Source organism: Populus euphratica, unplaced genomic scaffold (genome assembly GCF_000495115.2).
Source record: "Populus euphratica unplaced genomic scaffold, PopEup_1.0 scaffold14.1, whole genome shotgun sequence".
Taxonomy (NCBI): domain Eukaryota; kingdom Viridiplantae; phylum Streptophyta; class Magnoliopsida; order Malpighiales; family Salicaceae; genus Populus; species Populus euphratica.
In genome coordinates, this window is record NW_011499876.1 from 169,829 (window position 1) to 193,866 (window position 24,038).

A 24,038-nucleotide genomic window follows, 5' to 3' on the forward strand; every position below is an offset into this window, starting at 1 on the left:
AGAGACATAACACCCCAATTAATCAATTTAGGGAGCTTTTTATACTAATTGCATCTTACGGGTTATAACTTTATCTCCTTGTACTACCATGACTTAAATATTTTATGACTGTGAGTGTGAGTGTGGATTGAAAAAGTGTTAGGGATTTTGAATAGAGAGATTTTGATATGTAATTTATTGATGTTTTTGATATATTATATATAATGGAATTTTATTCTTTTCATCTATGTATAAAAATCGAGTTAACTCATAATGTAAGATGTAATGGGTCTGGCCAGACCCCTTTATAAAAAAAAATCCAAAATTTTTTTAAAAAAATCATTTCAAAAAAATTATGATTTTTTCGCATATTTCTCTATCAATTTTGCATAATATCATATTGTATATTTAAACTGTAAAATACAAATTCAATATTAAAATACCTTATTTTATCCAAAATATTTCAAAAAAAAATCAAAACATTTTTAAAAAGAAAAAAATATTTTATTGCATACAGTCAATTCCTAAAATTTTTCCAAGCATATTTTTCATTAAAAAAATAAAAATTACATCAATTTTATTGTTTGTAAAAAAAATAAAATCCAAAAATGGATATCATAACCAGTTTATGATTATCCATTAGGATTTGGCCAACATATCAAAAAAAAATCCATTTTTTAGGATTTAGATGTAGACTTTAATATTTGTGGGGTATAAAATTACACGATAAAGTACACTATCAGGTATTAAAGATACAAAGTGTAGAAATGCGATGCTAAAATTCAGATTTTAGAACGGTTAAAATTTAACTCAATAAGATAGAGACTTTCTCATGAAGAGAGATCTGCCTTGAATCTTAGAAAAGACTAACAAATAGAAACCGACTTAAAAAAAATCAAACAACAATGCAACTTATCTTAGGTAGGGTGCACTAGGGTTGATGCCTCTTCCCCTTGCACAACCAGACCCTTACCCATACTCTCGTAAACCATTGGTTCTTAGTGACCATAATACTAGGTGGCGACTCCTAAATATTAATCATAATTTTATGATTAAAATCAAAAAACCTTCCCAACACACAACACCCCTCATCAGGAGGCACGACAAGGACCTCCGCCATCGCTAGACGACGTCGCTCCCATGACAAAATTGAACATCTACGATATAAATTAAGTAACCATATCCATCTCTTTTCTATTATATTTCTTTATACAATAACCCTCACAACTTAGGATTTTTTTTTTTCTCTTTTCATATCCAATCTAACCACTAAATAAACAAGGAAATCAAGCCCAATGATTTTGGTGAAGGGTGTGAGAGACACGTGTCATCGTTCCATAGATGACAGATGTGCAAATGCATTGGCCAACATGCCACCACTTCCTAGTTATATTCTAACAATTTTTGATCAATTATAATAAGGTATGATATATATTGTTCTCTAATACACCTATCCAAGTAAAAGTCTTTTGGACTTGAAACTTACACAGATCCACATTACCTTGTATTTAATTTTTATCACATAAATGAGGATAATGAGATTCAAACTCCTAACTGTTTGGTTATTAAGGTTCTGATACCATATCAAATAACCATCTCAACCCAAAAGTTTAAGTTATTAAGTGAGATCCCAACATATAATTTATATTATTCTCTAATATTAATTTGATCATTGTCCCCATGCAGCTTCAATTTTACAGGTGAGTTTTGAAGGATTTATATGTTGACTGTATCGATATTATCATTATACTAGGGGTGAGTATTTTTTGTTTGATTTGGTTTTTACTTAAAAAAACAACCAAACTAAATTTTTATTTTTTATAATTTAAAACCAAAACCGGTTCTAACCGATTATTCTCAGTTTGGTTAGGTTCAGTTAATTGAGTATAAAAATCATAAAAACCTATATAATCCCGTTCTATTTCATGTGAAGGGCAAGCTAATGCCATCGAAGTAGAGAAGATGGAAGATGAATTGACTAGTCTAAACGACAAGAATTTCAACCATGTAAAAATATATAACAACATTCCTGACTTTTTCTTTTTAAATGTTGAGAGGACTAATAGAATTTCCACTAACTCATAAAAAAGAAATAACAGCCCTGAAAAATCCATGAAATTGAGAAAGATAAAAGAAATGCACATCTTTTTTATACAAAAGAGACAAAAATGCACATTTGTTTCATGCCAAAAAAATTTATATCTCTTCATCTATTGTTTTAAAATAATAATGGTGAAGTGTTCATGTGTCAAAGACAAATAGAATATGAATTAGGGAAAGATTGAAAATTTAAGGTCAAATGGTGATGCCCGTGTTAAAAGTTTCGGTGATAATTTTTTTAAAGCCTGAGTTTTGATCTAAAGAATCAATGAATAATGAGAGAATTAGGGAAGGAGAGTGGTGAGAGAGAGGCAACTTGAAAAACATTTAGAAGAAAAGGGGGCGGTTGAGACTCGAGGGTTTGTGAAATTTAGTTTTAGGATTATATATATATAGTGGGTTTAAACAGTAGTTGAACCAATTCGATCTAATATGGTTCAATCATTTTAAGATTTTAGAAATCAAAATCGAACCAAACTAATTTTTTTAGGCATTTTAATTAGTTTATTTAATTTTTTTTGCTCACCCCTATATTATATTCTGTGAGGGTCAGATAAAGAGTAATAGAGCAACATGGAATCACAACTATCTAAAACAAAATGGTCCAGCCCAAAGTAATTAGTGGTTAGATGTAAGTAGTTATTTTATAGGTATCGTAAATGAGTTTTGTACCCTAAAATTGGATATTAATGCATAGGCAGAGAAGATTAGTAACTCTGGACTTACCTTTTGTTTTCTAAAGTCTAGAATTATTTTTTATTTTCTTAAGATGCTTCATTCATTTTCTAAAGGAAAACAAACAAGTTGTTAAGATCCTAACAAAAACAATCATGGGATTGCAGTGTTTTTTTCCTGGATCACAGGATTTATGTCATAATCACAACTACAAATCCAAATAAAACAAAAAGGGGAAAAAATAAAACAAGTAATACAGAGATATTTAAGGAAAATAGTTGCCTTGAATAAAAGGATTCAATAAGCTGAAGTTATGACAATATATATTCCAATAAAGAGATTTGAGAAAGAGACAGAGACAGAGATTTGCAATAGTCATAGTTTCTTTTTATGAAGTTATCTTTGTAGAAAAAGGAAAGTTCTTTCTACATATAAGAAAAGAAAAACATTTTCCTATAATAAAAGCTTAGCTTTTTTGTACTGACTTTCTATAAGTTCACCAAATATAAAAAAATAAGGAAAGTAATTTTTAAAAAACTCTTTTTAAAAAAAAACAAACAAGACCCAAAAGTCAACTTGATTAGAGAAGTCAAAAGAAAACATCAACCAATAAGGGTTTTGAATTTGAAAGTCTCACTATAAAGGATCACTAACCAGCTCTCCTTGTCCATTGCTATTCATGAGGTTTAACAGTTTACTATACGCACATCATCGGTCCGTTGTTATTCCAACCAATAAATCAAGTCTTATCTTTCTTTTCTAATATCATATTAAAGTTTTCATTATCAAGTGATCATGAGTTTAAATCATAGTTTCTAAATTAAATTTTAAAAATAAATATTTAAAATATTTTGGTTTTTGAACACACCCTATACTTTAAAAAAATGGACTTTATTTTAAAGCTAGTTTAAAATAATAACGACATACTCCAGTATATCAATAACTTAGGTACTAAAAACACAATTTTTTTCTCATTTATCTTCAACCAAAATCCGTTCAAATTCTCTCTTTCCCATTTTTTAAAATTTAAAACAAAGTAAATATTGAGGCATAAAATGGGGAGCAACAAGGTTGTTGCTCGCGGTGAAGAGAAAAAAAAAATCAAAGATGGAGGGATGTTGATGTGATCAGAGATGGAGGAAAGCATATGGTGTTGCTATTAAAATTAAATTCAGACCACAAATTTTAATTTAAAATTAAAATCTCAAATTTATTAATTCTACTATTTCTCTAATTTTCTTCATTTTAGAGCTTTGTTTAATTGATCGGTAATGATTAAAAAAAAAAGAGCATATGATTGTTTCTATAGGTAGTTCATCCATAACCGTATAAAAAACACTCACACAAAGTAAACTCTTAAACAAAAATTTAGTGAAAAAAATTAAACAAAAAAAAGTGATCAAAAGATGGAAAAAGAATTGTTTATTATCTTTAATAGAGATTAATTAACTTACTTAAATTTTATATTATTTAATTAAATATTTTTTAAATTATTTAACTTTGTAGTTGATTGATAGGAGAGATGAGAAATCAATAGCAAAGTTAGTAAAATTTATTAAATAATTATTGATTCTACATCATCGAACCACGAAGACAATGATGCATATCACAATATAGTTGAAGTTTTTAAAAATATATATAAAATGAGTCCTTTTGTTTTTGTATTTAAAAAAATATTTCAAATTAATTTTTTTTATATTTTAATATATTAATATTAAAATAATTATTTAAAAAATAAAATAAATATTATTTTCTTTTTTATTCTACCTACAGCAGTGCATATATGATGTTACAAGGCAATCTTTCAATTTCTTCTTGGTCCTTAAACCAAAACAAAAAAAGCTAGGATTTTACCATTGAGCATTATATAAAATATTTACTTGTTTATTGAAAAGTTAAAAATTAGCAAAACTCATACACTAAATCATTGAAAAAATACCTTTTTCTAGAACTTTAATTATATAATTATATCATATATATTGTTCTGTTATATGGTTTGACTTGTTATGAAGCTCTAGCCATATATAAAATTTCAAATCAAATAAAAGAGATATTTTTTTAATTTAAATTATCTAACAATATCTCATTTACTCGTGGATGGAAAGTTGGCAACTACTCGAAATTAACCAAAGAATTTGATTTCAAATAGATTATAATAAAAGTGATGAAACCCTAAATTAAAAGTTGAGATTGGGGTAGAGATATAGTTAAAAATGATTTATAAAAAGTACCTTTTAAATATATTTTTAAAAAAAATAGTTGTTATAAATAATATAACAAAAATGAGTAATCTTAGAAATATATTTAAGAAAAATGACTTATAAATTAATAAATTGATGTTTGAGTTAATACATATATGTTATGATTAATAAGTTAAAAGAAAAACGTTCATGATTTTCATTAAGATAATGTGTTCTTATAAATGATTAAGGGACTATTTGAAATTGTAATAATGGTGATGATTCAAAGTATTTTTTATTTAGAAATACAGACAATCTCTTCTCATTATTAACATAGTATCAGAGCAAACAATCCAAATCCAACCTTTTTTTTTTCAAAGAACCTAAAACATGGCCGAAACAAACCCACGACACCATACCCAGATTACAACCACAAATTCCAAAACCGACCCTCAAATCAATACTACCCAAAACCATGACCTACCAATAGTCATCCTTGTAATCAAACTCAATGGCCAAAACTATGAACTATGGTAACAAATCATGGAGGTGTTTATCTTTAGCAAAGATAAACTTGGACTAATCACCAGTGAAATCAGACAGTCAGCACTCACGGACCCAACATATAGCAAATGGAGAACAGAAAACATCATTGTTAAAGATTGGATTATCAATTTTCTAAACTCAAATTTAATTGGAAATTTTATCAGATTTTCTATAGCTAAAAAGGTTTAGGAAGTCATTGTCATAGCCTACTTCGATAGAGAAGATAATGTCTAGGTATATGACTTAAAAAGGAGAGTCAACCGAACAACACAAGGAAGTGGTTTTATGGAAGATTACTACACCGGTTTAAAAACTCTTTGGCAAGAGGTTGACCATAAACGCCCAAATCTCATGACATACGAGAAGGACATATAAAAATTCAACAAATTAATTCAAGAAGATTGAATTTATACCTTCTTAGATGGTTTAGGTGATCAATTTGATCAGGCCCTATAAGATATTCTTTAACAAACTCCTATATCTTCGATCGAGTAAGCCTTAGCTAAAGTACGTAGAGAGAACACCAGATGAATCGTGATGATGAAGAAGGAAGTTGAAGACAATTTTGATTTACTAACAAAAAACAGAGACAGGAACTGAGGGTGAGATGAGAAAGGGAGGAATAAGGAACCTAAGGCTACAAAATGAAAAAAAAAAAAAAAGACTGGCGCGAACGGCAAGATGGCTAATAACTTTGGGTAGATTTCAAAGGCCTCACTTTCATAAGCTCAAACAAATAAGCTAGACCTAGTGGCAACTGTTCAACACAGTATTTTAGCCCATCATCATCTAATAAACAAACCACTCAGCCCAGACCTAGTCCACACAGGCAAAATTCCAACAAGCCATTTTTTTCTAAACTGAAAGCCCAAGATGGTGAGTACACTTATTGTGGTGGGAATAAACACACCAAAGATACATGTTTTCAGCTACACAAATACCCAAAATGGTGTAATGAACTTAAGGGAAAAAACACAAACATAGCCATGCAACATTCGTTACTAATACAAATTCAAATACACTTGTGCCACTTAAAACACAACCTTAGTTTACCATTCAAGACCTAGGTATTGGTGGTTCCATAGACTTGGTATCCTATGGTGAACATGTAAACAATTAGATTATTGACTCATGGGCGACATATCACATAATCTATGATCCTAATGAATTTAAAATAGAATCAATCCATCTACGACAAGCCATATCAAACACTAATAGTGATATATATCCAATAATAGAGGGAGGAACATTGGAATTATCCATCATATTCACTCTCCCTAATACTCTTTTTATTCTTTCACTCTCCATTAAATTATTATTAGTAAGTTAAATGACAGAAAATTTAAATTGTTACGTACTAATGTACTTCTCTTTTTTTTTTTGTTTCAGGATGTTCTCACAAAGAAGATTTTTTATCATGGTAATAAAAAATGAGGGTTATATATGGATGATTTTGATATTAGTAAAGTTTATTATACTCAATCATCATAACATCAAGGACATGACATCTGGTTATGGCAATATCGGTTAAGGCATTCATCATTCAGCTATTTACAATATTTATTTCTTATTTTATTTGACAATGTACTGATCTCTAACTTAAATGCAAAGATTGCATACGGGGTAAGAGTCATCAAACAAATTTTCCCATCAGTCATAATAAAAGAAATGCATCATTTGAGATTTTCACTCTGATTTATGGGGTCATGCACCTATTACGACTACTAGTGGCTTTAGATGGTTTGTTATTTTTATTAATAACTACACACGGGTTTCTTGGATTTATATGTTAAGACATAAAAAGAATGTCCTACCAATGTTTTAGAAATTTATCATCATGCTACAAACTCAGTTCTCTATGAGCATTAAAACTCTTCGATCTAATAATAGAGGTGAATATTGGTCAAGAGTTTAGACAATTTTGTGATAGCAAGGGCATCATACATAAGTCTACATGTCCATATACTCCTTAGCATAATGGAATTGCCAAACGAGTAAATAGACATATACTATACACAGTATGGGCAATTATAGGAGCTATTCATGTGCCCCAATGATTCTGGTACGATGTCATCGGTACATTTGTGTATCTTCTCAATTGTATGTCATCCTGAGTACTTGATTTTCACATACCACTACAAACTTTGAAACAGTATATTACATTACCTTGAACATTATACCTACCTCCAAAAATATTTGGTTGTGTTGCATTTGTATATATTCTGAAGTGCCAACAATCCAAGTTAGATCTATTTGTTGTTCATTGTGTCTTTCTAGGCTATGGTTCTCATACAAAAGGATATCAATGTTATGATCTCTTTTTACGTAAACTCTATATTACTATGGATGTAAACTTTCTTAAGACTGAATACTTCTTCAATGAACCATTTTATTCTGTTCTTCAGGGGGAGAATACAACTAAACAACAGATATGGAATTGGGTTCATAGAAACCATACTAAAAGACACACTCAAACAGAATTAGCAATTATTGAGCACGCAAACAACATTGGCGTATATATTGAATCCACAGTACATCACCCCCTCTCCAGTATACAACAAGACTAAAGTCAAAATCATGAGGACATTCCTAACACTACAACTGAGACAAAGTCTCTTGACTCCTTTACATTATCTGATTCTATAAAATACAATTTACCTCACAGACATAATTAAGGGATACCCCCAAAATGATACTCACCAGAAACAAAGGGAAGAAAGTCCAAATACTCAATTATGAATTTTATCTTAGCTCATAACGTGTCAGATGCAACAAAGGTCTTTATAGGAGAAGTGTCTTTAAAATAAATCCCATAGAACATTAAAGAGTTCATGCTAGATGAATATTGAAAAATGGTTGTTTATGATGAAATGAAAGCTCTTTAAGATAATAATGCTTGGAAACTAACTACACTACCAGATGGGGAAAAAACAGTTAGATGTATATAGATGTTTATTGTGAAATATAAAGCAAATGGGACACTAGAATAATACAAAGCGAGATTAGTAGCCAAAGGATACACACAGACATATGACATAAATTATCAGGAAACTTTTTTCACCAGTAGCCAAACTAAACACACGAATACTCATATCGCTTGCAACAAACCTGGATTGGCCTTTATATTAGTTTGATGTAAAGAATGCATTTCTTTAAGGAGATCTAAAGGAGGAAATATACATGGATGTTCCCCTCAGTTTTATTGACAGAACAAAAAATATGGTGTGTAAGCTTACAAAATCACTCTATGAACTATCTCTTAGGGCATGATTTGGAAGATTTAGTCTAGCAATACAGAAGCACAGATTTAACCTAAACAACTAAAACTATATATTATTTCTAAAAAGAAATGGGGGAAAATAGTGACTTTGATTATTTATATTGATGATATGATAGTCACAGGTAATTATGAAAATAGAATTTCAGAATTACAAAAATATTTAGCAAATGAATTTGAAATGAAGGATCTGGATAGGTTGAAGTATTTTTTAGGCATTGAAGTATACAGATCAAAATTGGGTATATTTCTATCATAAAGAAAGTATGTATTGAACTTATTAGCTGCGACAGGTATGTTGGATTGCAAAGCAGTAGATACACCTATCTTACAAAATCATTGTTTAGCAGAATATCCGAATCAAATTCCCACAAATAAAGAATGATATCAAAAATTAGTGGGAAGACTTATCTACCTATCACATACACGTCATAATATCGCATATACAGTTAGTTTAGCTAGTCACTTCATGCACAACCCAAGTGAAGTACATATAGAGGCAGCATTGTGAATGCTTAAATACTTAAAATCTTCTCCAGGAAAAGGAATTCTTTTCAAGAAAAACAATCACCTTAATCTTATTAGTTATACTAATGCAGATTGGGTTGGGAATTTAACCAATAAAAAATTTATTTCAGGATATTTTACCTTTATTGGGGGGAACTTGGTAGCCTGAAAAAGTAAGAAGCAAAAAGTAGTGGCTTTATCTAGTGCTGAAGCAGAATTCAAGGGGATGACCAAAGGATTATGTGAGTTACTATGGATAAAAAAGCTGGGATATCCAATAAATATTGAAATCATGTAATGTAACAACAAAGTTGCAATTGTTATAATCAATAATCCAATTCAACATGGTCGAATTGAGCAAATAGAAGTAGATAGACATTTCATCAAAAAGAAATTTGATGAGAAAGCTATAATTATTTTTATTTTTTTTGTCTAATCTAAGGATCACCTGACATATATACTTACTAAAGCAATATCAAGTAAAGCATTTCATTACTCTCTCAACAAATTAGGCATACAAGATATCTTTGCACCAAATTTTTGTACCAACTTGAGGAGGAATGTCGATAAAAATTAATTTGGCAATATTATAGATCAGGAAAACTAGAAATCAGGAAATAAGTTTAGGAAAGATTCTTTTATATATTTCCATTCTTAGTTTTCTCATTACAGGACTCCTGTACATGTATGTATACACATTCTATGCAATAAGTAGAGTAGACGACTCTATTTGACACAGACAATTATTTCTTGTTGTTAACAGCTGCAAGTTCTAATGAACCACCGTTGTGCGTGATTTTGGATGTGTCGAGTAAGCGAGCAACCCCATAGTAACCGGTTAAATAGAAAGACTAGTAGGGCAACTTTTGTATCAGACGCTCAACAGAACGCACATTTAGCAGAGAGACAATGAGCTGAAATTGGTGATGTTCAAACTTGAATAGCTTCTAACCTTCATTCTGACACCTTTCAGAAAAAGAATATGACTATCGGGTGATATCTAATTGTAGCGGCATTCCTCGGTTTCAACGATCCAGAAAAAAATGATATCAAGCAAGATCATTTGCTGCAGATTACGGATACATCACAGAGCAGAATTACTACATAATAACTAGAAAGTACCTTTTTATTTAACCCTTTGGCAGCCGAATTCGTATCGGTCCAACATTTTAATACCTACCCTTCCAAAACACTCCACCAGCCTGATGATGCCTGTCAGATTTGTGTTGTTGCCGATAACTGCTAGAAAACTCAAAGGTATTGATTAACCACGGGGTTCCGATATACGAGATCTCTAGTGGCACTTACCAATGAGGTCCTATCAATCAATATACAATCAGTTCCTTTTACTCATACTCATGCGGGTTCTCGTTCAAATCTTGAGATAATATCTGAGAAAATTTGTTAAATTCCTGTGTTCCATCAAGCTGATGTCGAAAAAAAGAGTAGCATCGACATTGTACATGCTTTTTATGGAAGCAAACACATTTTGACATACAATTCAGAACTTTTGCATCTTTGTACTAAGTTTCTACACAGCTCTATATATAATTCCTCCTTTGCAGTAAAAATAGCTGCAGCCCATCAAAACTTTAACCTATATTTCAGCATGTACGAAGTTACAAAAATTATCTTCTCTCTAATCAATCTCAGCATGTACATAATCAACAAACACAAAATTCTTTTCAAGTTGATTCAAAGCGTAAGCCAAGCCGGCACTGGCAAGTGCAAGGGCAGCCAAAACAACTCGAAGTTGAACATCCGAAGGAATTCCAACCGTTGCACAGAAAGTAATGGTTGCACCTATTAAAAACTTTTGCAGTGTCTGGAATGATGTATAAGCCTTTTTACAAGATGAGCACTTTTTTGTGTGTTGTTCAAATCTATCCAACATCTGCATGATCAAATAGGAGAAGAAAACTAAGAGTATCAGGAATACAATCAATCTTCTTAAATTTTGTAACCTATACTCATTTCTTCGAAGAAGCCAACAGTTTCGTGAAAAGCACCACTTTTGTTAACATTCCAGCACTATAGGAGAGTAAGGTAAGTTTCCAAGTAAGAATTCATTATTGTATCACTGCCATCTCACTAACATTGTTACGTTGATACTGTCAATTTCAGTGAAGTTCCACTTCATGTGCATTGCATTTGTAGTACATAATACAAAATTATTTGTCCTAACAAATCAGAACAGCTCCTGCAAGGGATAGGAAAACGAGAAAGGAGGATGTGGGTTTCATACCTCACGTTTTGATAAAACTGCTGATGGCAAAGGTTGTTTGTCAGTGAGCCCAAACCACTCAGGTTTGCTGTTGCCATGTCGCCTCAGCCAACTACGAAATGCCAAAACAAGCCGATCTGCTTGAGTGGGTGTGAATGTGAGTTTTGTGTACTGCTTATTAATATCAGCAGAACCTCCCATGGATTGTGAAAGAAATGTCTTCTCTTGACCCTGAAGGACGATCATGTCTCCATCATATACCTTATTTGAAGTCCAATGCTCATGCCATCTTGGAATCACCTGACAGAAACTCAATTTGCGAACAATTATTTGAAGCTTATGATAAGGATGACACCCTTTTGGGACAAATATAAATTGTGAAATGCAATAACATTCAAGATTGCCAATAGGATTGACAAAGAACATATTCAAGTAGAAAGCAAACCTATTTTGGTGAAGAAATGCTCATCCATAATAAGCAATGATCTAAGTATGACAAATGTTGCAGCACATATAGCCAAGTCATAACTTAGGAATGACCCATCCCTTTCATGTATTTTATCATTCAAGTATCAAAAGTCAAATGGTCCAAGCCACTGAAATTCTAAGATGGAGTGAACTCCACCGTACAATGAAAGCCACTGTAATTTTGTGATTTTGAATTCCACTACCAACATATAATAAAGCCTGTTGTCAGCAGAATGCAATTGACCTCCAACCAAACACAATTCTGCAATCAGAGAACTAATCTCCTGTTCTCTAGTCTTTATCATACCATTTACAGTAGAAGTTTTTTTTTTTTTTTCCTTCTTTTAATTCACAACAGAAGTCTTGAAACTACTCCAAAACAAAGACTGATATTTACTGATTAACTTGAACAAACGCTTGGGAAACATTGACATTTTTTCCATGGGTTAGAGTAGCCATGCTTCAATAGCTTATAATTTGTTACTAAGGCCGATCAGCATAGGACATGACATTCTATCTCTACATAAGAACACATTTCAACAAAATGTCATTTCATATCATACAGGATAGAATCAACTACTACAATCATAACATAGGATATGAAGCAGCAAAAAACAAAGGAATCTGAAATGATGAAAACTACGACTAGAACTGGGCAATTGGACAATCTGCGATATAAATCACAAGTTTACAAGCATTGACAAAATGCCAACTAACAAATTGCAAGGGCATATTTATAATTCCAAATGTAGCCATATGATGGATGAAAACCTTGTGGCTGGTTTTAAACAGCCACTTTGTGTAATTGTAAATATCAATATCATAATCTCTTTTAGATGTGGAAAAGCATTGGAGAGAGTACAAAAACTGACATCAGATTGAACCTCCTATTTTGTAATAATCTGTCAGATAATGTAGGTCCTTTCATCAAATAAAAGATCGAAGGGAGTTAACTTGATTGTTATTACACTAGATCATGAAGACAATTTACACTCTTAGTAAGATGAGAAAACATAAAATCTAGACTTATACAAGCTCGAAAGCAGTACATGCATGATAGAAAGGGCTATATCATGGTAAAATTACTGGAAAGAACTAAACATCAATGTACTTGCCACAATATAAAGAATACAGAAGAAGCACAATCAAAAAGTATTTTTACCTGCCACCATGCAGGCCCTGGCATTGTGAACTGGAAGAAGTTTCGAGCACTGCAAACAATTGAACGGGTCTTCCCAGGTGCCATCGGCACATTGAAGGAACAAATCCATATTATCCATTTCTGATCACCAATGATGGGAAGTTTTGTGTCTATCTCCACTCTGGAAAGAAACAAGCATCTGTAAGTTCTATAATCAACAGTTCCTTGGAGAGGAATGACAGATTAAAAGAGTTCTAGACAATTCAGGACAAGAAAGAATACTTAATTTCTATTTTTCAACAAGCAGTTGACGTCAGAATAACCAATTCCCCTATACACTTTTCATTTATTATTCATCAATTACAAGCAGTTGAATAAATAAGAACATATTGAAGCACATTTAGAATCAAACTCCAAAATATAAACTTCTCTGGATAGCCTTGGAGCATGGACATTGCCAGAGCTTCCATGACCAGAAACATTAGCTGGTGTGAGGAGCTGCATTCACCATACAAAATCCCGCACCAAAGTATACACACAACAAATGGAAGGCATCTTTACCAGAACTTAAGTAATGAAATGAGGAAGTTCTTGAAGCATAAACTCCAGATATTCTTAATGAAAATTTGAAGTAGAGCTACTTATAATTTTTAGATTAAAACAGGAAACCTACTAAAGGTATCCTAATAACAAACAATAGAGCACAGAAGTGAACATTTTGTCAAAATGAAACCTTTGAAGCAAGTGACAAAAATGTTCATTAAACACGTTTACAATTCTTTCTCCTGATTGTACTCACTTATTCACATAGTAACAAGGTGCAACAAACTCAGCAGTGATCCTTGGGTTCCCATCATTAGCTCCAGCAAAGCCCCAGGGGCCACTAGACTCCAACTTAAATTCCAAAGGCTTGGCTCTGTCTCTCCTTCCTGTAACCTGTGGATTCATTTATCCCAATAAGTATTACAATAAGGGGAAAAGTTTTCAAGCACTAATATATACCAGGAACCCTGAAAATAAAATTTCCCACGTTAAACAATGCATTGAAGATTAGAGCAGCAGAAAGTGCAATATATACCAGCGAATCTTAGAGTTCGTACTACCAGAATTGCTAGTAAGAAAAGTTGAATATGGTTCAGTATATAAACAAATTGCCAACAACACGGACAAATTTCACTGACAGATCTGCAGTGGGATATATAACAACATTGCCCCGGGCATAAATTGCATGGAAACATTTGGTTTTCTCCTTGTAAATAGCCAAGACTTGCGCGCAGTCAGGTTTTCAAGTTGATAAGGATAGAAGAAAGCACTGCTTTTTCAGCAGGAACAAAGAGAAGCATCTACAATTACCAATCTGACCCCAGCCAAACCTTTATCAGTCTTTCACAAAACGCATTCTTAACACGTCAGAAACTAGTGCATTCTTGACACATCAGAAACTAGCTTGCATAAAATGATCCAGATTCCAGAAGCAGCATGAAAATCACAACTCTTCTTCTTTTGTTCAAGAATGACTACTCCCATTGACATTTAGCAGATCATTCAAGAGAACTAAGTTGATTCTCGTCAAGAAATTACAAGTAAAGATACATTTATGTATTGACGGCAATATAAATACACATATGGTAACTACTGTGAATTGATGTCTTTTATATGTGTAAGAAAACTGCTTTAACCCAGCCAATAATTATATAAATGACAGTGATTACTGCCCTTGATTAAACTTAGCAACATTGAGACTCGGCATTACCTGAACTATATGGTGAATTCTTCAAATTGTATGAATTTATTTAGAGCTAAAAGGACAAATCTTCAACCAAGATGATTAGACACATCTTTATACCTTGTGGTGTGCAAAGTCAATGTGTGAAGGATCAGAAACATTCTCCATGAGGGTATCATAACCGTAGAACAAATCACGCTGAATTGTCACCGTTGAGAACTCAGGTTTATTGAAGTCATCAGGTAACCTAAACAATCACCGTAAAAACACGTACAATCATTATTAACTGCATGCCATTGTCAAATTACGTAGCTCGATCATTACATAAAATCTAAATCAAACATAGAAACAAGAAGGGATCAATCACATGGGGGGCTTGGTGGCTTGAGCTCTTTCCCAACCATTCTCATCTGGCCAAACAAAGAGCAGACCTTGGGACACCATTGTAGGAAATCTGGTAGCACAAGCTCTTGGAGACTTGACTGCACGAGCTTCAGGGCCTTCAGGTAAAGCCTGAGGGATTCGTGTGCAAGACCCACACCCATCAAATGACCATCCATGGTATGAACATTGCAGGTGCCCATTTTCATCGATCCTTCCTTCCTACCAGATCAAAGTGAACATAATTTTCAGTTTTAGTTCCGAAGACAACATAGAAAAACAAAAAAAGCAAACACAACTTTCAAATATTTATCTCTGAGATTCTACTCAAGTAGAACCCAATCAAACAATCCTAGCACTCAAACTTAGCATTTTGCGCAAACAAGAAGGCACGGTTAGCTTTGAAACATGAATCAATCTCAAGGAAATGGAAATGATCCAAGTATCTCACTCAAGTAAGATAACTTTTCCGATTCCAATAAACCACGGAAGGGACCTAATCATAGTGTAGCTTCCAAATTCTCCATGTCGTGAACTACGCAAAAGGAGAATAACTCTAATTGTACTAAGTGGGGAAAAAAGAGCATAGATTTGCAAACTTACAGATAAAGGGGCAAGTCTGTGAGGACATTTATCATCAAAAGCAACCCATTCCTGATTAGCCTTATCAAACCAGAGAACCAAGTCACGACCCAGAAGCTGAAATGGGGTTGGCAAGAGAGGGTCCAAATCCTCGAGTAAAGAAACAGGGTACCAATGGTCCCTCCAAGTGAATTTAGAATCAATAACCTCCTCTCCACTCTCATCATCAACCCCATACTCTTCTTCTTCTTCTTCTTCTTCTTTTCGTACAGATGGTGGTGACTGTGAGGAAGGTGCTGCTACATGTAAAGGAGAGATCTTTCGAACTCTTGTAATTGGCTGTTTTGTGTTAATGGTTTTCGTGAGTGAAAAGGGGGAGGCTTTGGGATTAGTTTGTGTTAAAGATTTGGAGATGCAAGTGGTTGATAGAAGTAGAGCCATTTTTAATGATATTTATCTCTATAGTTTATTGCAGTTCAGAGCCTTCTTTATTCAGCTTGAGCCTCTCTTGTGTTTCTAGACAAGATAAATTAAGAGAAAACAAGATGTGTTTGCGTACAAGTTTGTTAATGTGGACTCCAAGGTGTCTTCTCTACCGGTTTCTGGACTTCAAATCTGACAGTGATCGATAGCTTTGCACAGTTTTTCTCTTCTTTTTTTTATTTATCAAAGTAGCACATTACACGAATTTAATTAGAAACTTCGGCTATTGCCACGTGAGATGTACAATTTCGAGCTGTGTTGTTTTTTTTTTAACATTTTTTTATTTTAAAAAATACATTAAAATAATATAAAAATTAAAAAATTAAACAAAGAAAATACATTAAAATAATATAAAAATTAAACAAAAAAAAATCAAATTTTAACAAAATAGAAGTTAACCATAAGCCAAGCTCCCCTTTATTTAGTTGCAGAGTTTTGCATTTTAAAAATTTTTTTTAAAATATTTTTATTTTTTATTTTAAATTAATATTTTTTAATGTTTTTAAATTATTTTAATACGTTAAAAGTAATTTTTAAAACATAAAATAATATTATTTTAATATATTTTTAAATAAAAAATACTTTAAAAAATAATCAAGGTAAATTTTAAAATAGCACATAAATTTATGTAATAAAAAATATTTTAAAAAATAATCGCAGGTACACTTTAAAATAGTTCATAAATTTATATTTTTTAATTATAATATTTTTATTTTTATTATGCTATTCTCGTATCTACATGCAACGTTTTAAACTATACTATTATTCTAATTAAATTTTTAACTTTGCTATTTTCTCTATTTCTTATTTCTAAGAAAAATCTTGAACTTCGAATGATGAGAAGAAAGAGGCAAAGACCAAACCATTAATTAATTGTTTTTTTCTGTATTTGAACTCTATGCTAATTTCAGGAATCACGAGTTCAATTCCTTCACATTGTTTTTCAAAGACACCAATGTGTTAGCCTTAAAACCAGAGGGGCCTGTATAAAAGGAATCATAAACTTTAGGGACTATTAAAATTCTATATAAGAGATCTCTAAATGTTTTTTAAATTCTCAGCTCCCCGTGTCAACCTCTGGCCTTCCCTACCTTTAATTATTGTTCTGAGACGTAAAAAGATGGAGACAATTTGAGTAGAAAAGACATGCACGTGTCTTTCCTGTTTTAAAAAAGACAAAATTAATTTTAAAATAATTATAGAAAAAGATTTATTTTTATATTTTTATTTATTTTAATTGAATATTTATTTATTTTATTCAGAGATAATAATTTGACAGAACCTAAAAAAATCATTGCAATCATAGATCTTCATCGTTTCATGTTTATTACAAATTTACCATGCGCTGCACTTGACCAAAAATGAAGGAAGAGACATGGATGACGCGATGTCCACTACAACAAATTATGGTCAACTCCAATAACCGGAAAGCGTGAGGTGGCGGTATAGCGAGGAAAGTTACTTGTTTTTTTTTTTTTCTTTATATATATATATATATATTATTATTATTATTATTATTATTATTTATTTTTTTCTGGATTCAAGTTCAATTTCTTTATATATATATTCTATATTCAAGTTTCTTTATATATGTATATTTGTCATTCCTGCAATATTTTATCTATTTATTAGGCTGATAAATTATTTAATGAATTTAAAAATTAATTATAATGGATTTAAACTAATCCAAGCACCTCAAGTTAAAAAAATATATATACTATGAATTTTTGAACTCTCAAAATCCAAATTTTAATATATTTTTATTTAAAAACACCCAAAATATATTATAAAAACCTTAATAACTTCATTCTTAATCTTAAAAATCCTCTAGTAATCAAAATGAATAGAAACAATACAACCTCAATCTATTTTATTTTTATATATATAATCAAAAGTAAAACCACTTCAATTGAAATTCTTTTCTAAATTTAATATTTTTATGGTTCATCTCTCTTTTCTCTTTTTCTAGCAACTTTTTTTTTCATCTTTCATAACACAAAGACTAAAATATAATAAAAATAAATCTTTAAAATTAAAACATAAAAATAAGAATTAACAAGGGCCAAAAATGGAAAAAGAGAAGATTTTAGGTACCAATCTATACTTATTCACGTAAAAAATAAAGTAGCAATTCGTAGTAAAATAGAGGAGACTTATAGTAAAAAATACAAAGAGAAATTGCAATCTATTTTAGATTATTGTATAATTAATCAAATCAAATTAAATATTTTATCTTAATATTTTCTTTCTAAAAAAATAAAAAAATCAAATTCCAAACCAGGATGCAGCCTCCCATGAGAGGAATGTCCTTGAATTTTAATAATTATGTCAAATAAGTTTTACCATTTTTTATACATAATGGCTACCTTGAAATAAGAAAATGAATATCAAATTTTATACATATCTCTGTTTACTGCAAGTTTTTTTTGTTTTTTTTAATCCCCCATCTTACTAAGTTCATCCCCCGTCAAATCCCTTGATCAGATCAGCTATTTTACTCGTGATATTTTTAATTTATAATGAAATTAAATTAAAATATTTATTTTTATTTATCACATCATGTCATGAGGTTCAGATCATGATAGTCAAGGAAGATACATACCTTGTGACCGATCCCTCAAATAATCGTCGTCTGATCTTCGCCAGTAAAATATATTTCGAATTGGAAATATTGTGAAAGGACGGAGAGAGTAATGCTGCAAAATGTTTGGATAATAAATTTCCTCCACGTGTGAATACGAGGATACGACTTGTGCATTTGATGGCAGCCAGAACTGGTCTGGGTTGTAGAAAAAATATAAAAGAAGAACTTTTCAATGCGTTTAAAATTCATTGATTTTTTTAAAAATAAATTATCAAAGTAACATTATTTAACTTTTTTTATAAAACAATCCTTATTCTCAATTAAATTTTATAATTATGTTTTGCTATGATGTCCCCACGGCAATGAGGTTTTTAGATTTTTTTTTTTCATGGAATAAGACATTATTGAGATTATAATCTTATTTGTTTTTGTATTTTAAAAATATTTAAAAAAAATTTAAAAAATTTTAATTTTTTTGCTTTAAATTAATATTTTTAAATTATTTTAATATATAGCATGTACAGTGATAATTTGTTGGGTAACTAAAGTAATAAGTTTTCAATTTCAATCTCTTGAAAGCCCATTTTGCAGTGGATGAACATCACAGCACGCTGCATTTTGGCTCGCATGATCACCACAAGACAAGTTATATTTGGTGAGGTAGTAAACTGAAGCAAGAAAGGACTCAGACGATAATTGATTTGATTTCTACGCAAGGGTGAAATTGAATAATTGACACAGACATGGATTAAAACTATGAATTTGCCTCTGTTGTTTTTAGACATCCTTAAATCCTTATCAATTTTAATATTTTTAAATCGTTTTAATATATTAATATTAAAAATAAATTTAAATCAAAAATTATTATTTTAATATTTAAAAAAAATATTTTAAAAAATAATTATTACTATATTTTCAACTTGCATATTACAAGAAGAGAAGAGGTTGTTTTTTACACAGGATCTAGAGGAAGTTTTCATTCTTGCTAACCCCTGCATAGATGCAAGCAACATTTCGCTAACCCACCAACAAGATCAAATCCTCCCAAGGACCTTTTCACCTAGACCACTTTACGTTGCTTCTATCACTAAAATCTTGTTCTTTCTATCAAGGGAATTTCTACTTTTTTAAATCATAAGTATAACCTAATTTTTCATATACATTAAGCAAACTTTTTTATATTAAGAAATAATTTCATAGAGAGGAGATTGCTCACTGGATTAATGATTATTCGTGTAATAGGGGAAAAGGCAAAGATTATGCATTCGTAATTTTCAATAGTATATAATTCTAAAACTATAAATTATCTTCGTCCTCAAATCCCTTCATTCCAGATTTCAATACTGAGTCAGTCTCCCTAGCAGTAACTGCTATCGCACATAAAGCTAAAGGCTGCCATTGCTAAATTACAGATACAGCAAGAAAGGTTACTAATCCCGTGCTAAATACAACAAGAAGAAAGCTAAAGCTCCCCTCTTCCAGTAAAAAACTACCCTCTATTTCTAGTTAAGAACTAGCCTTGCTATCTATTGAGCTTTACCCTGGCGAGCAACTAGACAAAAGTTGTACATCCTTAATGTTCAATAGTATACATTGCTCATTTAGAAACCAAAAGTTGCAATCCTCAAATTGCAAATTACTATTGGTTGCATGTATATATTGCTCATACACTATAGTGTCATTTATCAATCATATAGCCACACTCAACAATTTTTCAATGTACGAAATAGATGTATATGCAAATATCTGATCGTTTGGATCACAAATAATCTATGATATTAAGTTCTTACATTATAAAAATATAAAGAAAGAAAGAAAGAAAGAAAGAAATCATGTTTTTAAGCAATTCCATTTTCCAGAAATTCTCATTCTCGTTGTAATTCTCAACATGTTGCTTATCCATTTGTGATGATCAGTAGATTTCTAGGTACAGAATCCACAAAGATGTCCATTGGCAGAAAAGAAGATAATGCGACCAAATGTCTCAATTTGCAGGAAATGGGCATGATTGTGCATGCAATTTACTTGCCCTCCCCAACACTTTTCTCGCAAAGCACATTACTTCTTTGGGTAAGACCCAGGATCAGGTCCAATGTCACGTGAACCTGTGTTTATGTAAGGCCCTCGGAAAGTCGCCTGTGGTGGCAATGGCTTTGATGGGTCAATCACTGGCTTGCCCCTGGATGATCTGTATATGACAACTCATGTCCTTAGCTACAGAGAATCGAAGAAAGACAAGTTCCAGCACTGTTAATGAGAATTCAATTTCTTACGCCATGTAGAAGGGAAATGCCAAGCCTGCAGCAGCAAAAGCCAGTAATCCAGTGGCAACAATGACATTACGTGTCCGGGTCATTGGGCTCAGCAACTCAGGTTAAAGTGATCTAAATGAAGACACGAAGCTGAAACAAAAAAATGTCAGTCCCTCTTCAAACACGTCTGTATATGCAATATGGTTGCACATTCAAACCACTAGCAGCATCCATGCCAGGAACGTATGTAACTTTTTCAAGCTTACATCATATCCTAAAAAACTTACAGCTAAAGTCCAAGCTAAATGATTTTCTTTTATGGTAAATAACCTAAAATGAATTTGCAATCTCCAGGTTGCATATTTTAGCAATGCAATGCACTATTTTTTTCTTTTTCTTTTTCGTCAAGTCCAATGTACACACAGCAATTAATCCCGTTATCAATACAAATTCAGAACACACACACAAGCAAACATAGCATAGCAGTTGTGTATTCTGAAGCAGGTTTGAATCCAGTTTATTTGGTTATTATGCATTGTGTAGTCCAAGACCCCACAGCCTCCCAATGAACCATATATATATAAGAAAAGAAAAATAAAAGGATTAGCCCTTGTACTTAAAATGCTAACCAGCGCATATAAGCTCAATACAGAGCAGAAATGGAGACCCAGAGCACCTTGAATAAGGGACAGTATCAATCATGAAATAACTAGTAATAATTCAATTAATATAACCAACATCAGAAGATTACAAGGATTAATAGCAGGGAGACTGACTAGCTGAATAACACAGTTATCAGTCACCCACCAATCCAAAATTGTCATTCCATCGTTCTAATTCACAAAACAAATCAACCCCACAACATATTTTTGCAAATTCTTTTCTACTTCTTAGGGCTCATTACTTATGGGGCAAAAAGAAGGAAAGAAAGCCAAATAACCCTAGCATGAGTAAAATACTCATTATGGGTCAAGTGAGCCGAGGTACCTGGTTGGATATCAACTCTAAGTTTCGAGTCACCGTAAGGAAAAGGAAGCCTCAGTGAGTTGGAGCGGTTTATGTCGGAGGACTGGGAGCCGGTTAGCTAGCTTGGCATTACACAGACAAGAAAGGAGATGGAGGAATACGAGGGCTGAATTTTTTTCTTTTGTTTTTTTTTTTTTTTTCCTTCAAATCTAAGAGGGTCCGTGTTGAGGTGGGCTGGATTAGCATATAGAATACTCTGTTCCCCATGCCTTTGATAAAATACAAAGGGTAATGGATTCTTTAACAGAACTTAGGCGAGGTCACGTTTGAAAACACGATCCAATTGATATTTTTAAAAACATTAATTTTGTTTAAAATTAATATTATTTGTGTTTTTTTATCATTTTAATTTTTTAAAATTAAAAATAATTTTTTTAAAATAAAAAATTATCTTAATATATTTCTAAATAAAAAACATTTTAAATCACAACAACTATTATAATTTCAAACAAAATCCAGTTGCCTTTTGTTTAGTTTTGTGTTTTGCTTTACTAGTAAAAATATTTGTTAAAAATTTTATAATTTATAAATTTTTTAAATGTATTTTCTCAAATCACTATACACAAACTTAATAAAAAAATTCAAGGCTTCTGTTTTTCTACAAATGTTTATGATATATCATTAAAAAAAAATTATTATCATCTAAATTATTAGAGAATAATATAAAAGTAATATTCAAAATTTATGTAGAAATTTAAGTTATTAGAGCTTTGATTTAATATTAGAGTTTTGTTAATGAATATAAAATACTATTATTATATTTTATTTGATACAAAAAATTTTAAAAAAAAACAAGATAATATAAATCTTCAAGTTTTAAACTAAAAAAAAAATCATTTAAAAAATATATTAAAAAATAATATAAAATTATTTTTTTAATCTTATCAAAAACGTTTAGCTACTGAAGAAACTCGATGGATTATAAACTAAGCAAGTCAACTTGAAAATTTCTACCAACCTTTTTAACTTAGACCCAATGTTATACACCTAAGAGTTTGTCTTTGAATAGTTCTACATGTTTTTATTCTTTTATTTTTTATTTTTTTGATTAAATCCTGTATTATTTTTTTCATTAGTTTTTATATCATATCTTATTCTTATTATTTTTATCATCATTTGTTTTTTTTATTTTTTTTATAATTAAGAATTTTATCCAGGATTTATTTTTGTATTCTATGGTCATCTGAGTCTTATGGTCATAAGACTCAATTTTAAAAAAAATTATTATTGCCTTGAGTTTTTTATTTTTTATTATTTTATTTTTCATTTAGGGTTATACTGGATCCCGAGTTAATCAAGTTAATATGAGTTATTTTGATTTTTTTTCAATGTTTTTAATTTTTTTTAAATTTATTCTTTGTTGTTGTGTTAGTGTGTCTTGAGATTTCTTATTTTTTATTTATTTTCTTTTTATAAGATTATCCCAGATTATAAATTCATTAGATTAACTCAGGATGACTCAAGTTTTATTTTTATTTATTTATTTATTTATTTAGTTTTGATTATTTTTTTTAGGTTTTTTTTATAATAATTTTCTTTATCCAATCTCATATTATGACTTGGATCTTTTTCTTTCATATTTTTTTTTAATTATATTCTTCAAAAATAACTTGTTGGACTTTAAACTTTTTATTTTTTTTTTACTTTTTTAATTTTTTTTCACTTTTCTTCTTTTGAAATTATCCCACTTTACAATACAATGCAGTCAAATTAACCCAGGTTCACACTCAAGTTATCATTATTTAATTTTATTTATTTTTTTGGTTAGAAAAACACTAACCCAACCTATGACAAGCAAAGAAAATATAGTTAGTACTCTATCCAGTATTTTATACAATTTGTTCATATGCAGCAAGACTCCATTGGATTATTGGGAATGTGGTGAATTTAAAATAAATCAAAAGCAA

At 30.9% G+C, this 24,038-nt stretch overlaps 1 protein-coding gene and 1 long non-coding RNA gene across 2 annotated transcripts; both read right to left on the minus strand.

Annotated features, from left to right (window-relative positions):
• Positions 1-10,710: 10,710 nt before the first annotated feature.
• On the minus strand, positions 10,711-16,454 carry ACD1 (Pheophorbide a oxygenase family protein with Rieske 2Fe-2S domain-containing protein). The gene is made up of 7 exons (XM_011029971.1): positions 15,808-16,454; positions 15,191-15,426; positions 14,944-15,070; positions 13,897-14,033; positions 13,119-13,278; positions 11,510-11,788; positions 10,711-11,158 (listed from the first exon to the last, which is right to left on the minus strand). The coding sequence occupies exons 1-7, from the start codon at positions 16,225-16,227 to the stop codon at positions 10,904-10,906; spliced, it is 1,614 nt and encodes a 537-aa protein (XP_011028273.1). The 5' UTR covers positions 16,228-16,454; the 3' UTR covers positions 10,711-10,903.
• Positions 16,455-20,453: 3,999 nt separating this feature from the next.
• On the minus strand, positions 20,454-22,282 carry LOC105128357 (uncharacterized). Its single transcript, XR_842840.1, has 3 exons — positions 22,093-22,282; positions 21,127-21,237; positions 20,454-21,041 (listed from the first exon to the last, which is right to left on the minus strand). It is a non-coding gene; the product is annotated as an uncharacterized LOC105128357 (long non-coding RNA).
• Positions 22,283-24,038: the final 1,756 nt, after the last annotated feature.

Bases quoted from the DNA above. Each gene is read 5' to 3' on its own strand.
- ACD1 (XM_011029971.1), bottom strand. From the start codon at position 16,227: ATGGCTCTACTTCTATCAACCACTTGCATCTCCAAATCTTTAACACAA. The intron at 15,427-15,807 runs GTAAGTTTGCAA...TTGATCTGGTAG, and splicing joins ACAGACTTGCCCCTTTATCT to GAAGGAAGGATCGATGAAAA. The intron at 11,159-11,509 runs GTATGAAACCCA...TTGATCATGCAG, and splicing joins CAGTTTTATCAAAACGTGAG to ATGTTGGATAGATTTGAACA.